This window comes from Gavia stellata, chromosome 21, assembly GCF_030936135.1.
Source record: "Gavia stellata isolate bGavSte3 chromosome 21, bGavSte3.hap2, whole genome shotgun sequence".
Classification (NCBI taxonomy): Eukaryota; Metazoa; Chordata; class Aves; order Gaviiformes; family Gaviidae; genus Gavia; species Gavia stellata.
In genome coordinates, this window is record NC_082614.1 from 1,486,528 (window position 1) to 1,502,227 (window position 15,700).

At 63.9% G+C, this 15,700-nt stretch overlaps 1 protein-coding gene across 3 annotated transcripts; it reads left to right on the forward strand.

The window, feature by feature from the left end:
- The first annotated feature begins 1,200 nt into the window (after positions 1–1,200).
- On the forward strand, positions 1,201–8,886 carry PES1 (pescadillo ribosomal biogenesis factor 1). 3 transcript variants are annotated; one of them, XM_059827557.1, is made up of 15 exons: positions 1,201–1,227; positions 1,759–1,838; positions 2,115–2,268; positions 2,367–2,476; positions 3,488–3,659; positions 3,916–4,005; positions 5,074–5,190; positions 5,355–5,432; positions 5,862–5,951; positions 6,160–6,290; positions 6,457–6,582; positions 6,748–6,950; positions 7,055–7,215; positions 7,571–7,723; positions 8,211–8,886. In XM_059827557.1, the coding sequence occupies exons 1-15, from the start codon at positions 1,204–1,206 to the stop codon at positions 8,295–8,297; spliced, it is 1,776 nt and encodes a 591-aa protein (XP_059683540.1). In that variant the 5' UTR covers positions 1,201–1,203; the 3' UTR covers positions 8,298–8,886. The 3 variants fall into 3 exon arrangements, with proteins under 3 accessions (XP_059683540.1, XP_059683539.1, XP_059683541.1); XM_059827556.1 differs by having other exon boundaries at positions 6,748–6,932; positions 7,055–7,200; positions 7,556–7,723; XM_059827558.1 differs by having other exon boundaries at positions 6,175–6,290.
- Positions 8,887–15,700: the final 6,814 nt, after the last annotated feature.

Genomic DNA, 15,700 nt, shown 5'->3' on the forward strand with positions numbered 1-15,700 from the left:
TGTGGCACCGATCAGCACCCAGAGGCATCGCGGGGTGGATGAAGCACCCAGGGAGGGCAGCGCACGTCACTGCGCCAGCTGCAACGCCGCAGGGGGTCCAAGTCCCACCCGGGAGCAAACAAGGAGCTCCAGCGACCCACCATGGGTCAGGTCCACGCTCACATTACCCGCAGCCCCATGAGGCATCGGACAAACTCACATCCCACCCTTGGGATCCGGTTGGAAACCAACGGCCACGAAACCCTCCGGAGACACCTCACCAACCCCAACCCAGGGGTGCGCGCCCAAAACTCCTGTGAGGGCTCGCTAATGCCGTCACGGCAGCACTGGGGCCAGGGGTCCCCGGTAGGCCGGGACAGACAAACCCCTTCACGCACGTCTGTCACCCTCCGGGAGATGCCCTGGAGCCCAGAGACTCGCCGCGCAGGGACACGGGGTCCGGCTGCCCCCGAGATGGGGGAAACACTGGGGAGAAAGGAGCGGCTGTGGGACGGCCAGGAGCGCCCAGAGCTCGGTGAAGGAGGCCGAGACAGCCGGGCCTTCCCCCCAGGAACCACCCGCCCTCGCCCCACAGGCGGCTGCCAGGCCCCAGGGGACAGGGACCCCCGGGGACAGGGACCCCCGGGGCCCGGCGCTCTGGGCCAGGGGGGCCGGAGCGGGGACTGTGCCCCGGCCCCCGCTGCTGCCTCCAGCTGGGGGGGGGGGGCCACGGGAACCCCCAGTGCCTGAGCAGCGCCAGCCAGGGCCCTGCGAACCCGCTGTCCCTGTGGGTGACCGGGGACCCCGCAGGGCCACCCCAGGGTCCCGTCCCCGCGGCTGGCCGAGTACCCGCGGGCCGCCCCGGCCCCGCCAGGCCCCTGCCTCGCTACATCCCGGCATGCCCCGCGCCGCCCCGCAATATCCCAGCGTACCCCGCGCCGCAGGACCCCCTCCTGCCAGGCCGCGCGGGCTGCCCGCGGCGCGCCTGATCTAGCCTGGCCTCGCCGCCTGCCCGCCCTGCCCGCCCTGCCCGCTCTGCCCGCTCTGCCCGCCCTGCCCACGCTGCCCACGCTGCCCGCTCTGCCCCCATGACCGGCGCGGGGCGGCTCCGGCGGGTGCGGGCCCGGGCCCCCGACCCGGGGCGCAGGCAGGCCGCGGGCAGGCCGGGGGCCTGCGGCGCACCGGAAGCACGCGGGCAGCGGCGGTAGCGGCGGCAGCGGCGCCATGGGCGGGCTGGAGAAGAAGAAGGTATCGCGGGGGGGCCCGGCCGCCTCCATACCCCCCCCCCCGCGCCCCGGCACCGGAGCCTCCCCCTCCTCTTTCCGTGCCCCCCCGCTCGGTGGCCACGTTCACACTCCCCGGTGCCCTCGCCCCGCCCCCCCCCCCCCGCCTCCGGTGCCCTCCGGTGCCGTGCCCCCTCCCCCTCTGGTATCTGTGCCCGCCCGTGTCCTGCCCGCCCCCCCCTTCCACCTCCGGTACCGGTGCCCGCCCGTGTCGTGCCCCTCCACGCCTCCCCCCGGTACCGGTGCTCATTCCCCCTCCTCCGGTGCCGCTGCCCCCCCCCACCCCCGCCTCCCCGGTGCTAGTGCCCATCCATGCCTTGCCACCCGGTGCCCGGTCTCCCCGCCCCCCCCCGGTTGGCCGTGCCCGGTACCCTCCCCCCCCGCCGGTTCCCGGTGGCTCGGGGACTGCCCCTCCCGCCCCTCTCCCGGTCGCGGGGCTCCCCGACCCCCCCGCCGTGCCGAGCTCCCCCCCCCCGACGCCCCCGTCTCTCCCCAGTACGAGCGAGGATCTGCCACCAACTACATCACCCGCAACAGAGCGCGGAAGAAGCTGCAGCTGAGCCTGCCCGACTTCAGGTGTGCCCGGGACCCCCCCCCGGGTGCCCCGGGACCCCCCCCGGACCCCCCCCAGACCCCCGCACCCCGCCCGGGGGAACAGTAGGAGATCGAGCCCATGGGGCAGCCCTTTCCGTAGGGAGCGGGGTGGTGTGTCCTGCCTGTCCTGGGGTTTCGGGCTGCTGAGTTTTGGGGGTTCCCCCTGCCCCAAGGGGTGGCAAAGGGTCCCGGGGTGTTTCACGTTCGGGTACGCGGGTGCTGCGGCCCGGCGTGTCTCACCCTCGTCGCCGTTACCAGGCGACTCTGCATCCTGAAAGGGATTTACCCCCACGAGCCCAAACACAAGAAGAAGGTGAACAAAGGCTCCACCGCCGCCAGGACCTTCTACCTTCTCAAGGATATCAAATTCCTCCTTCACGAGCCCATCGTCAACAAGTTCCGGGAGTATAAGGTAATTCTCCTTCACAAGACCCCCGGGGTGGTACCCGAGGGGCCGCTCGGGACTCGTCCTCTCCCCGCAGAGCCCCCAGCCTCCTCCTCTCCCCGCAGGTGTTTGTCCGGAAGCTCCGGAAGGCGTACGGGAAGAGTGAGTGGAGCACCGTAGAGCGGCTGAAGGACAACAAGCCCAGCTACAAGCTCGACCACATCGTGAAGGAGAGGTGAGCCACCGGCCGAGTCCCAGCAGAGCCGTCCTCTTTTGGGAGGAGCTTTCCCTGTAGTCGCCTGGACCTGCGGAGCCTTCGTCGCGTCTGTCCCTCTTTAGGAATCCACCCCCTACATGTATTCTGGGGGTTTTGCTGGAAGCCGGTGTTTCTGGGCTGGAGGAGAAGGCCGTAGCGTGCTGCACGCTGGCTGTAGCAAAGCACGAGTGAGTGGGGAGTGCCTGGCTGTCCTAGATGGCTCCAGGAAGATGCTGAGAGCTCTTCTTCTCTCCCTGAGTAGTGTTTTCCTTGGAGGGAGGGCTGGTGGAGGGTGAATCACGTCAACAGAGTTGGTGAAGTTGGTGGCAATGAGAGCGGAGAGGACCCAGGAGGGAGGGAACCTGCTCTGGCAGGTCTCTTCGTTGTGCCGGCGGTGCCTGGGACCTCGCTGTGCTGGTGGGGAGAGGGGGGAGAGAAAGGGCAGCAGGAGCCAGACGCTGCCCCGACAGGCTCTGTGCGCGGGCGGGGGGACGGTCTGGGCACCTGGCGGCTGCTCGAGCTGTGGGGCCGCACCACCTCCCTCCAACCGCAGCATTTGAGTCCTGCAGCTTTCATCTGGGCTTTGTCTGTACGGCCGAGGAGTGCCGTGTGCCGCGCAGCAGGCCATGGGCGCGCTTGGTTTTGGTGGGTTCAGGCTGGGGTTCCCCAACGCTCAGTCCTTGCGGGTGCCCTAAAACCTGTTTACCCCCATTCTGTGATCAGGGGTGTTGCCATCCCCTCGCCAGGGAACTTCCTGGCTCCCCAGAGAGCCCTGAACCCCGGGGGTGCTGCTTGGAGGTCCCTGTGTGACCATGGGCTCCTGAGTGCCCAGGAGGGACACCCCATCCCTGTGGGTCACCAGCCTTGGTGGGACACGTAGGAGATGGGTGCTCCACAGTGCCCAGTCCTTTCTCCTGCGAGGTCTCCAGCAGCTTTTGGTGGGCACTGGGGCTGAATGTGATTTCCCCTTCTCCTCCTGCCTGGGCACAGGTACCCAACCTTCGTAGATGCGCTGCGGGACCTGGACGATGCCCTCTCCATGTGCTTCCTCTTCTCTACCTTCCCGCGGACGGGCAAGTGCCACGTGCAGACCATCCAGCTCTGCCGGCGCCTGGCTGTGGAGTTCCTCAACTACGTCATCGCCTCCCGCTCCCTGCGCAAGGTGGGCGATGCGGGGAGGGATGGGGCTGAGACGTTCCCTGCTCCGCGGGGGCCGTGGAGGAGGAGGCGGTGGACTTGTGCCCCGGGAGGGCACAGGGCCAGCTGTGCTGGCAGCTTCAGATGGGGAACGAGTGCTGCCAGTCCACGTGTGGCACTCCCATGATGAACCTGCTGACAGGGGAAGGGTTAACAAGGACAGGGACAAGGGAGCACCCGTGGCCTTCCTCCCCCTGAGCCCTCAAGCTGTTCCCTGCCAGGTCTTCCTCTCCATCAAGGGCATCTACTACCAGGCCGAGGTGCTGGGGCAGCCGGTCACCTGGATCACCCCGTACACCTTCGCCCACGATGTGAGTACCTGGGAAGAGCGCGGCAGGATCCATGCGGGACCCTCGCTGCTCCCTTCCCTGTGGCTGGGGAAGAGTTGAGAGACGGTCCTGTGGCACTCGTGCTGCAGAGTCAGACGAGGCTGTGCCCAGCCTGTGTTGGAGGCCACAAGGCCCAGTTGGGAAGGCGTGTGGGGACACGACCCTCTTCTGCCCTCTGGGATGGCTGTACCCGTGTCCCTTGTGCCTGACTGTACCAGTCTCCCTGGTTCCTTATTTCCTCTTGTCAATTATTAAAACATGCCGTAATCAGCAATTGAAGATTAACCTGCAGGAATGAGGCTGGTGGCACTTAGAGAAGAGCCGAGTCAGATCCTGCACCCTCTGCCAGGGTGGTTCTGCTGCGTCCTTTGTGTGGTCCAGGCACGTGGCAGAGCAAGGGGACAGCTGTGGGTGCCACCATGCCGGGATAGCTGCGTGGCTGTGCTGCGCCTTGCTGAGATCCTCATCAGTCAGGAGTTCACCGTCACAGCAGTGCCCTCTCGTTTCAATCCCGGGCTTCCCAGGGCTTGGCACAGTTGGGTTGAGGCTTTCCAGCCTTGTGGCCTTTGGTACGTCCTGCGCTGGGTCTGGCCTCCCCAGCTCATCCCTGCAGCATCTCCTCGGCCAACCCATGTCCTTCCTGGCCAGCATTGCTTCTCACTCCCTTGAGTTCTGGCTGTTGCGGGGCTGGCTGGGTCCCTGTCAAGTTTTGGCTCCTTGCCCTGCTCTTGTTCTGCTTTGCCATGACCTGCACATCCCACCTGGAAGAGCAGAGTCCCTGGACCAAGGCACCAAGGTCCCCATCCATGATGGGATGGGGTGCTCCATCTGTCCGAGCAGTTCCCTTCATGGAGGGGTGGCAGCAGGGCCCCGTGTAGCAGCCTGGAGAGCTCTCCCTGCCCAGGGTCTGGCGGTGGCCATGGGTTTCCAGCCCTTGCTGTGAAGGGGGCAGGATCCTCCTCCCTGTGCGGGTGGGATAGGACCGTGTCCCTGCAGAGGGGACTCTGGTTCTCTTGTTCTTGGGTCCTCACCCTTCCCGTGTGCCTGCAGCACCCCACAGACGTGGATTACCGTGTGATGGCCACCTTCACCGAGTTTTACACCACCCTCTTGGGCTTCGTCAACTTTCGCCTCTACCAGTCCCTCAACCTGCTCTACCCCCCCAAGGTGAGGCCACTGCCTGCCCCGGGGATGTGCCGCGCTGGCCTGAGCCTGGTGGGACCACCTGGTGTGGGTGGTGGGAAGCGAGGATGTGTTGGAGTGGTGGAGAGGGGGATGTTTGGGGGCTCTGGGTTTGGGAGCTGCCTCCCCACCTTTCTGTTCCTTCCCAGATCGATGGTCAGACTGACATTGAGCTGAAGCCTGCGGAGGGCAAAGAGTACGCCATGGATTCGGAGAGCTACCTGGAGGTGAGGGACATTGCTGTCACCGTGGCCTGTGGGAGGACCCCGCATGGCCTTGATGTCCTGACTGCAGACCCCCTCCTGGCGTGGGGCTCTCGGTGTATGGGGGCGGAGGAGCAGAGCCTGGTCCGTGTGGTTGGAGGGGGCCTGGTCCCAAACTCCTTGCCCCCTCATGCTGACCAAGGGAGGAGCTGTGCTTGGCCTCAGGGCCACTGGCCTCCCCCCTGCATGGCGGGGAACCCTCCGAAGCCCCATGCTGAGGAGTGCAGGGTGGGACAGCACATGGAGGAGGCTGAATGTCTGTCTAGTCCTGGGAGAGGAGGTCCTTTGACCTCTCTGAGAAATTGCCTTCTCCTTCCTCCGTGAGGCTGCCTCTTTTCCCATTCCCAAAGCACGGGCTGGGTGTGACACTTCCTCGGTCTCCTCCCGCTGCAGAAACTGTCGGCTCTGAGCGCCAGCCTGGCCCGTGTGGTGGCACCGACCCACGAGGATGAGGTGGAGATGGATGAGTTCCCAGTGGAGGGGGTAAGAGCCTGGTGGGTGAGCTTAGCCCTGGCCTTGGGTGATCCTGTCTGCAGTATGTCTTGTGGCCGGGCAAAGGCTGGCAGGGCCTGGTGTGGTGCTGGGAGGGACTGGCAGGAGGATGGGGACAGCATCCGAGACCCCTCCTTGCAGAGAGGGGCTTGGCAGGGGCTGTTCGTGGGGAGGAGGCTGAATGCTTTGCTCTGAGCAGGAGACTGCGGAGCAGATGGACGCGAGGAAGAAGGAGCAGGAGGCCCTGGAGAAGCACAAAAAGCTGTTTGAAGGGCTGCGCTTCTTCCTCAACAGGGAGGTGCCTCGAGAGCCGCTGGCTTTCATCATCCGGTACGTGGTGGGGAGGCTGTCAGGGGGCAGGCTGTCCCTCCGCAGCCCTGCTACCCCATGCTGGCCTCCCTCAGCCTCTCTATCGGGACTTCTGAGGCCAATCTGCCTGACGTCCCGTGGGCGAGAGGACCCTCCTGCCTGCCTGACTCCTGGGTTTTGCTGGCAGGTGCTTTGGTGGCCAGGTCTCCTGGGACAAGTCCCTGTGCATCGGTGCCACCTACGATGTGAGCGACCCCTCCATCACCCACCAGATTGTTGATCGGCCCCGGGTGGAGCAGCAGGTTGTTGGCAGGTGGGTGAGGCAGGTGGCCTGTTCCCAGAGTGGCCATCTAGCCTAACGGGTGTCCCTGGCTGTCCCAGAGCTGTCCCACGCTCTGTCTGCTCCCCTGCAGCCCCATGGGCTCCAGAGCCTGGGGTGGGAGGAGAGAGTCTGACCCTGTGTCCCTCTGCCCCACAGGTACTACCTGCAGCCTCAGTGGGTTTTCGACTCCGTCAATGCCAAGCTGTGCCTCCCCGTGGCCGACTATTTCCCTGGCGTGCTGCTGCCCCCACACCTCTCGCCTTTCGTGACGGAGCAGGAAGGAGACTACGTCCCTCCCGAGAAGCTGAAGCTGCTGGCCATGCAGAGGGGCGAGAACCTAGGTGATGCGAGGCTCCGAGGTTGGAGGAGTCGAGGAGCAGGGCAGCGCTGCTGCCTTGGCAGGGCCGTACCTGCTCCGGGGCTGGCGACTGCTCTCCTGTTGGTAACAGTGGTCTCTCTGCAGATGAAGAGAGTGAGGAGGAGGATGAAGAAGAGGGGGAAGAGGAGGACGATAATGACAAAGAAGAGGAGGAGGAGGAAGATGAGTCTGAAAAGGAAGAGGAGATGAAATTAAAGAAGATGGAAGAGCAGAAGACTCAGAGCAACAAGGTACGGTTCCCAGCAGTGGGGTGGGAGCCCCAGGAAGAGGCAGCTCTGGTGAGCTCTGTCCCTCCTGGGGCTCTGCTCACTGTGGGGCGTCCTGGCCGAGTCCCTGTACTGGGACTGCTGTGGATGTGCCGCTCCTGCAGCGGCTGTGCCGCTCCTGCAGCAGCCACCACACTTCTGGATCCTGGACCCATGTTCGTGAGCTGCAGCTCCCATTCATGGTCACAACCTGCCGCCTGGTCTGGAGAGTGCTGCAGCTCTTCCACGGCCACCAGTGAATGGCGTGGAAATGTCTGTCCCTGGGGAAGGGTGGTGGGCTTCCGGTGTCCGGGGTCCTGAGCTCTCCGGCTCCCTGCAGGCGCTTCCCGTGAAGGTGACTGCTGGCAAGCTGCGGCTGGAGGACAGGCAGCGCCTAGAGCAGGAGCAGCAAAGCGAGGAGAAACGTTTGGCTATCATGATGATGAAGAAAAGGGAGAAATATCTCTACAAGAAGATCATGTTTGGCAAGAAGCGCAAAGTCCGAGAGGTACAAGCATAGGGCTGCTTGGGCCAAGGACCTTTGCCTGGATCCTGGTGCTAGTTCTTCCCAAATCGGCTTGCAGCTACGAATCGCTAAAGCTGCGTCTCTCCCCATCTTGGGGGAGAGGGAGCAGCCTCTGCTTCCAATACTGTCCCAGCTCTGGGCTGCTCTTTCCACTTCTCTCTGTACCTGCTGAGGGCATTGAGCGAAGGTGGGTGAGGGTGAGGCTCTACAAGTCTCTTCCCCAGCATCATCAGGCTGCGCTCTCTCAATCCTGGCAGAGCAGAGCTCCTTATGCTCCCTCGGGGCTGTGGCTTGTGCTCAGCAAGTGAAGCTGCCGCCCCTCTCTGTGCCCCACGCCTGGCCCCCGTGCCGGCAGCAGATGGGTCCATCTTCCCCACGTACAGCGGGAGAGTTTGGTGGGACCGAGGGTAGAGCAGCCCTCGGTGTCTGCAGACTGGTCTGACTGTGGCTCTTGGGGGTTTCTCCACAGGCAAACAAACTCGCTGCTAAGAGGAAAGCCCACGACACTGCCGTCAAAGAAGAGAAAAAGAAAAGCAAGAAGGCGCGACGAGCCTGACGGGGCCCAGTGGCTCCCCGCGGGGGCTGGCTGGTGCCCTGCGGACACCATTGCGTTTGGGTGAAAAACCCTCAGCTCTGTTCTTCGGACAGAAATGCTAAATTAAAACATTCTCCATCTGTAAATATACTCCCCGCTGTGCCTTTCCCGCGGCGCTCTCGGTTCCCCTCTGCCAGTGCTGCTGCCTGCCCTGGCCTGGGCTGTGGAATCCGTGTCATGAGGACTGTCCTCTTCATGCTGGTGGCACATCTGCTTCCCGACCCACAGGAGTGGCGAGTGAGGAAGAGGAGGGCAAGGAGAGCTCTGGGCTCTTGCGGGTCCCTCCGTGATTGTTCCTTTTGAATTTGCACAGCCCTGGGCGGAGGAACCCGAGCCCCTGTGGCGGAGCAGGAGCTTCCCCAGGGGCTCCCTGGCTTGGCGGGGCGTTGCGGCGTGTTTTGGAGGCTCGGCACAAAGAGCGGCACTTTGCCCTCAGCCTTGGCGGAGAGGAGTCCGTGGCAGAGGGGAGCCCGTCCTCTGCCCAGCCCAGAGCTGCCCTCCAGCATCCGCGTGGCAGGCCATACTTCCCTTGTATTTTTATTTTTAATTAAAGAAGGTGATGCTTCCCCAGTGGCCTGTGTTGTCTGTTCGCTCCTGGCCATGGTGGGGTGGCGCGACTGTGCTGCGCTCGGGTGTTCTGCCCAGTCCTGGGCATGGCGGAGGATGTGCGGATCAGTTCATCCGAGACATGGCGCGGGGCTGGAGATGGCTCCTCATCCTGCACCGGGTGTAGGTTACGGCTGTCCGGAGGTGGAGCAGAAGGGACAGAGCCTGGTCCCCGCTCCAGGTGCCACGACCCATGGGCACTGTGGCTGTTGGTTTGCTCCTTGTCACCCTCTGCCACGCCTTGTTCCAAGGGACAAGGTTGGGTAGGGTCTGCTCCATACCGCCTGGATGCTGAGAACCGACTCCAAGTCCATTTTGTTCAACCATGGGAAGCACAAAGTCCTGCCCCTGGGGAGGAACAGCACGAGGACATGCTGGGGGCTTCCAGGCTGGAAAGCAGCTCAGCAGAAAAGGACCTGGGGGTCCTGGTGGGCACCACGTTGACCGTGAGCCACCAACACGTGTCCCTGGGACAAAGAGGGCTAATGGTGCTGCATGAGGAGTGCTGGAGGAGGTTGAGGGAGGTGATCCTGCCCCTCAGCCCTGCTGAGGCCACTCATGGAGTGCTGTGTTCAGCGATGGGCTCCCTGGTGCGAGAGAGACACAGACACACTGGAGCATGTCCAGCGAAGGGCCACCGAGATGCCGCAGGGACTGGAGCATCTCTCCTAGGAAGACAGGCTGTGAGAGTTGGGAGTGGAGAAGACAAGGTTCAGGGGGGTCTTACCCATGGGTATAAACACCTGAGGAGAGGGTGTGAAGATGGAGCCAGGTTCTTCTCGGCAGTGTCCAAAGCCACACCATGAGGCAATAGGCACAAACTGAAACCCAGGAGGTTCTTCAGAACATCAAGAAACGCTTCTTCACCGTGAAGGTGACCGAGCACCGGCACAAGGTTGCCCAGAGAGGCAGTGGAGTCTCCATCCATGGAGATACCATGACCAGGGAGGTTGGACCAGCTGACCTTCAGAAATACCTCCAACCCCACTGGGACGCCATCGGGTTGTTTGCAAAGGGACGAGGCAAAGGTTTTTGGGGGGCTCGCTATCCCTCTCCCACCTTCCTCCAGCAAGAGGCCGGGGGGGGCGATTTTTTGGGGGTGAAGGAGGGGTTATTTTGGGTCTCTTGGCTGAGACAAAGCAATGCATGGAGAAACTAGGGCTGCCATGGCCGATGCTGGGACCGCCGACCCCCCGGATGCACTCCGTGCATCCGGGGGGTCGGCGGCCCCTGCATCGGTGGCGTTGTCCCCCCCACCTTTCCCCTAAATCCCATTTTTTTCCCTAAAAGCAGCCACCCCCGCCACCATTTCCTCGCCCGGGCCTACGCACAGCCCTGAGGCCTGTTCATGGCTGTCCTCCTCCTGGGGCGCCGAGGAGGGTAACGCTTGGTTTTGTGCAAGATTTGTGGGGTCTATTTTCACTTTTCTGGCTCGTTTTGGAGGTTGGGAAGGGGCATCCCAAGGAGGGGTGGTTTGCTGTGGGGTTTTTGGTGAGTGCGGCCTCGTTGGGGTGTGAAGGTTGTGTCGTCTCGTGGGGCTTATGTGGACGCCATTGTCTCCAGCCGTGGTGAAGGCTGTGGTATCTCATGGGGCTTTATAGGGACACCCTCACCCGTAGCCGTGACAAAGGTTGCGCCATCAAATGGGATTTTTGTGGGGACACCTTATTCCCAGCCGTGGTGAAGGCTGCACCATCTTATGGGGCCTTTTTGGGGACATGTGGTCTCTGGCTGCGGTGAAGGCTGTGCTGTCTCATGGGGCCTTTTATGTGGACACCGTGGCCCCGTATGTGGCACCTTTTATGTGGAAACCTTTTACGTGGACACCACGGCCCCACATGCAGTCCCAGTCATGGTGAAGACCGGTTGTCTCACGGGACTTTTATGGGGACACTCTTGTCCCCAGCTGCGGTGAAGGCTGCGTCGTCTCATGGGATTTTTGGGGGGATGCCGTGCCTGTGGCCGTGGTGAAGGCTGTGCCATCTCATGGGAGGGTTTTGCCTTTCTGTTTCTTTTTTTTTTTTTGCTTCCTTTTTTCCCCCTTCCTTGAATTCACCTCTCGGAAAAGGAGGAGGTTCAACCACTCGGGAGCTCCTGGGGCTGCACCCAGAGCTGGGCTTCCACCATGGGACAGGAGAACCCGAATGGAGCTTCCCAACCCCACCGGAGCCGCTGGGCACCCACTCCCGGGCACCCACAGGCACCGTGCCAGGGCGGCAGATAAGGAAAGGGCCGTGGGACCAGCAGGCAGAGCCGTCCGCAGGCAGCAGCCCTGCTGCGGAGCTGCCCGGCCAGGTGACCACAAACCGGTTGTGCCACCCCAACGGCCACTGGTTCCCCCTCTTTTGCCAGCGCTAATGACAGCTTTTCTGCGTGATAAAGGTGCCTGACGCCACACTTGGCCAACGAGTGTCCGATGGGGCCAAGCCCTGGCCCGGACGGGGTGTGCCACCACAGTGCTGCTGCCCGCCCCTCCAACCAGCCGCTTGGGCTCCTCACCAAATCCCTCGGGATCCCCAGCTCCAGCGCGCGCTTCCCCGGCGGTCACGGTTTTCAGCGTGAGTGCTTTCTTTGTACCCCCAAATCTGGGGGGCATGTGCTCTGCCCGCTCCCAGGTGGGGGGACAGGGGGTGGTGGAGCCCTCCTGGGGGTGGTTTGTACCCCATGGGGTGTGGGAGATGGGGCGTCGCGGCTCCCTGGCTTGTTTACATCGCATCCCGGGGCCGCAAGCATCCCATAGTTGAGCTGCCGCATTCTGGCCGCCGTGGTCCTCTTCCAGCTGGAAACCCTTCGCATCTCCATTCCCCAAAAAAGGGGGAAACCTGGAATTAAGAGAGGTGCCCTGTGGATTGGGGTGGGATGGCTGCTTGCCCCCCATGCCACTGTTTCCGGGGTGAATCAGGAAAGGGGATGGAAAAGCAAGTGGCCGGACCCGGAGCAGGTGGCAGTACCGGGGGTGTTATTTAACCGGGTGCCATGGTTATTTCACACAGCGGCCGTTACCTGTGACAAATGGGCCTGGGGCGTAGGGGGAAGAGATGGGCAATAGATCCTGGCATGACCCCAGCCAGGGCTGGGCGCAACTGGAAACATGTCGGATAAGGACTTGGGGTGCGAGGGGGACTGCACGCTTGCCGCACGCTTGGGTGTTAACATTGCCTCTGAGTAGGGACAAGTCTCCTGTCCCCATCCCAGCAGCCCCCTCTGCCTCCCCTGGGGCAGGCGGGTCGTCCCAGCATTGAATTTTGGGGAGCGAGTGCTTGCGCTTGCTTGTGCTCGCTTGCGCACTTGCTTGCTCCTCTCCATTGCCAGGAGGTGCCCGTCCCTCTCCCCTGCCCACGGCCAGCCCGGCGTGGCCGGCACGGGCTCGGGCTTTAATTTTGAAGAGCTGGATGGGATCCCTCATCCGTGGCTGGCGATGCCGGGAGGTGTCTGTCCCGGGAGAGCAGCGACATGCCAGGGGGGTCAGTGCCTGCAGGGAGGTGGCGGCTCCTCATCCCTCTTCATGCGGTGGCGGAGGATATTCTGGCTTTTCTTGTCCCCCAGCACCAGCTGGGGCTGCCCGGGGGTTGCGCAGGTTCACACCGGGGTGAGAACCGGTCCCGCCGAGGCAGGGCAGGATGTGGCAACTGCCTGCGATGGGGTAATAGCTGCCTGCCCGCCCAGGGCTCGGCAGGGTGACCCCAAGCCCTGTGAGGACGAGCTCTGAACCCCAAACACCTCTGTCATGGATGGAGATTCGAGTGGGTACCGCGCATGGCTGAGGGGTGCTCTGGGGTTACGCCGCTGGCTGAGCCCCGGGGCACCGCACGCTGGCGGGGCCACCGCTCGCTTGGCTGTCCGAGCAAGCGCGCTGGGCTGTCACCGCCTTTAGCAGCAGAGAGCCGGCTTTGAGGGTGGTGGGAAGTGCCAGGGCCGGATCCGGGCACACAATGGCCCCTTTGCTGCCCTGCCACAGGGTGATGCATGAGCAGGGTGCTGGATGGTGCTGAGCCCTCCCCAGTGTGGCTGCAGCACCCGCTCGCCCCGCTGGGCACAGCCATGTCATGGCAGGAGGGGATCCTACGGGCAGCAGCACCCCTTGACCCCCCAAGGTGGGGTGCCTGGGGACCACCAAAGTCCCGGCGCAACCGGTGGGACCGGGGAAAGGGGGAAAGGCCAGCGGGAGCGCAGCGGCTCCGTGGTTATCGTGCTGAGGGTGGGGAGTGCAAATATTGCTGCCATTAAGGCCATAAAAGCCATTTAGATACGCAGGCAGCGGGGAGGGAGGGCAGGGAGAGGCCGCGGGAAGGATGGAGAGGAGCCGACAGAGTGCCGCCGGGACGCCCTGGGGAGCAGACGGCTGGGTCAGGGGTGCGGGGCCGCTCCCCACCCTAAGGTGAGCTCCGGCTGTGGGAGGTGACAGCCGGGCCGTGAGCCATCCCAATGGAGGAGGACGGTGGCTGGTGAGAGCTGGCCCCGCGGGGAGGAGAGGAGCTGGGTGCGACCGCCGAGGGACAGCCATCGTCAGCCGGCAGCACCCCGCCACCCTGGCTCCCACAGCGGCGGGTGCCGGCTCGCGGGGCCAAGCCGGGCTGGGGGCTGACGGTGGCGTGGCGGTGCGGGGGAGCGGAGGGGCCGGGCACGGAGCCGGCGGTGACAATGTCCCCGTTGATGCCGGCGCCGCAGATGGAGACAAATGGCCCCCTTGTTTTCGGCGTTGGCAGGCAGCAGGCAGGCAGCGAGCAGGCAGCGGGCTGAATGCCTCCTCTGTGCCGCCAAGAGTGGGTGGGGAGACGGGAGGCTCGGGGTGGCAGCGGGCACCCAGGGCCTGGCCCGGCTGTGCCGGGGGAGCCGGGCAGTGCCCGGCCGCAGCCCCGCATCCCTCTCGGCAGCGGCTCTCATTTCTCTCTCTCTTTTTCCCCCTTCCCAGGCCAACAACACGGGGCTGGGCCCCCGGCGATGCCATAAAGACCACGGCTGGTGGGGAGGCTTTGGAAAAGCCAGCGTTTGCGGGGAGCTGCCTGGGACGAGCTTATTCCATGTCGGAGCAGCATCAGCACCCCTATCCCACACCAGCCCAGGAGAGGAGAGGGACGGCTCACCGAGAGCAGCTTAAGCAAAGGAAAAGGTGATGCTTGGGGGGTGGTGGAGCACTTGGGGGGCAGCTCTATGGGGCAGGGTGCCGGGGGCAGGTGGGGATGGGTGTTTGCACCCACGCGGGGTGTGCAAGTGGGACGGGATGGGTAGGAAGGACTGTGTCTACGTGAAATCAGGCACGTGGAAAAAAGAGCGTGCCCGTGGGCTTGTAGGGGCAGGAGGAGCAAGTGGCCGGCGGATGCATCTCGTGTATGGCAACTATAGGGGTTTGACCAAAAAGGAAATGGCTCCTATGGGGAAAACCCAGGAGAGGGCTCAGGGATGTCCCCAGGGACCAGGACGCTGGGACATAGGGACAGGGCTGCGGAGCCGTGTGGCCCGGGCCATCCCGTGGAGAAATGGCGGGTGCAGCTGCGTCCTCCGGCTGGGAATTTCAACCAGCTGGCTGAGACCTTGTACCACGGCTGCCCCGCGCTAGTGGGAGCCCCAGGAAAAACACCTCGATTGCTGCATTTCTCCCCGCGAGCTATTAATAATTAAGCCACTCATTTAAGGCAAAGTCAATAGAGCAGCTGGGTTGGGAACTGTTTGCTAGAACCACCCCAGGGGAGCCAGCCTGGGTAGAGCGAGACATCCTCTTGGCATCCCAGTGTGTGGGGTCGGGGGGCTGCCACTGCCCTGGGGGAACGGCGGGGTCCCCCGCCGGACCAGGAGCCGAGCGGCGGGTTAGTGGTGCCGGCTTGCTCGCTTCAGCGGGGTTGGTGCCAGCGCCGGCAGCGCTGTGCCCCGTGGCGCGGTGGCAAAGACAGCCTGCAAGCTGGTGGGATGCAGATTTGCTCCCGGCTGGCAGCACCCGTGTAGGCAGGGGTTCCCTCCGGCGCTGCCCGGCTTTTGCCAGCAGCTCTTCCAGGTGGTGCCAATGCCAGCGCTGCGGATGGTGACCGTGGCACCATCACGGCCACAGTGTAAGACCAAACCCTGTCTGCTCCCGGGCGTGCGAAACCCTCTCTCTTGGCTTCACACCCGTGCTGCAATTTTGGGGTAGAGTCAGAGCCACTCGCTCCCCCTGCGGTTACACCGTACACACCCCGTATCCCCGCCGTTCCTGCCGCACTTGTCAGCGGCTCAGAAAACCAGCCGGGAAGAGGCTGGATGCAGCCAGTCCTGCCTGACCCGGCGATCCCTGCTGTAGGGCCGGAGGGGGAGAGCTTGGGAGAGCTTGGGCGCACTTGTGGGGTGCCACCAGGTGCCCCCACCCCATCGGCATCTCCCGGCTGCCGCGCTGGGTGCCAGGACGAGCTGTGCCCAGCACCTGGCCACAGCCCCGGGCTCCGGTTGCATTTTCCATTCATTATTCATCGAGTTGGAAATCTCAGCGGCAGGAGATGACCGGGGTGGGGGCCGGAGAAAGGGGGAGGCAGGCAGGAACAGCCAGCCGAGCTCGCCGTGCCCTGGGCACCCTTCGCGCCGGCCGGGTAACCTTTCTGCTTGGGGTTTAGCTTAGGAATGTTGGGGGGGTTCTTTGCTACGTGGGGTCTAAAATGTGGCTGGCTGAAAACCACGGCTCTCTCAGCCGGGATTTCATCTCTCTGAATTATCTGCTCTAAGGGGACTCTAAGGGGGCGATGCCGCCGGAGGCACGGGGGGCTGGTGGTTCATTTGTAGGGGGTGTTATTCAG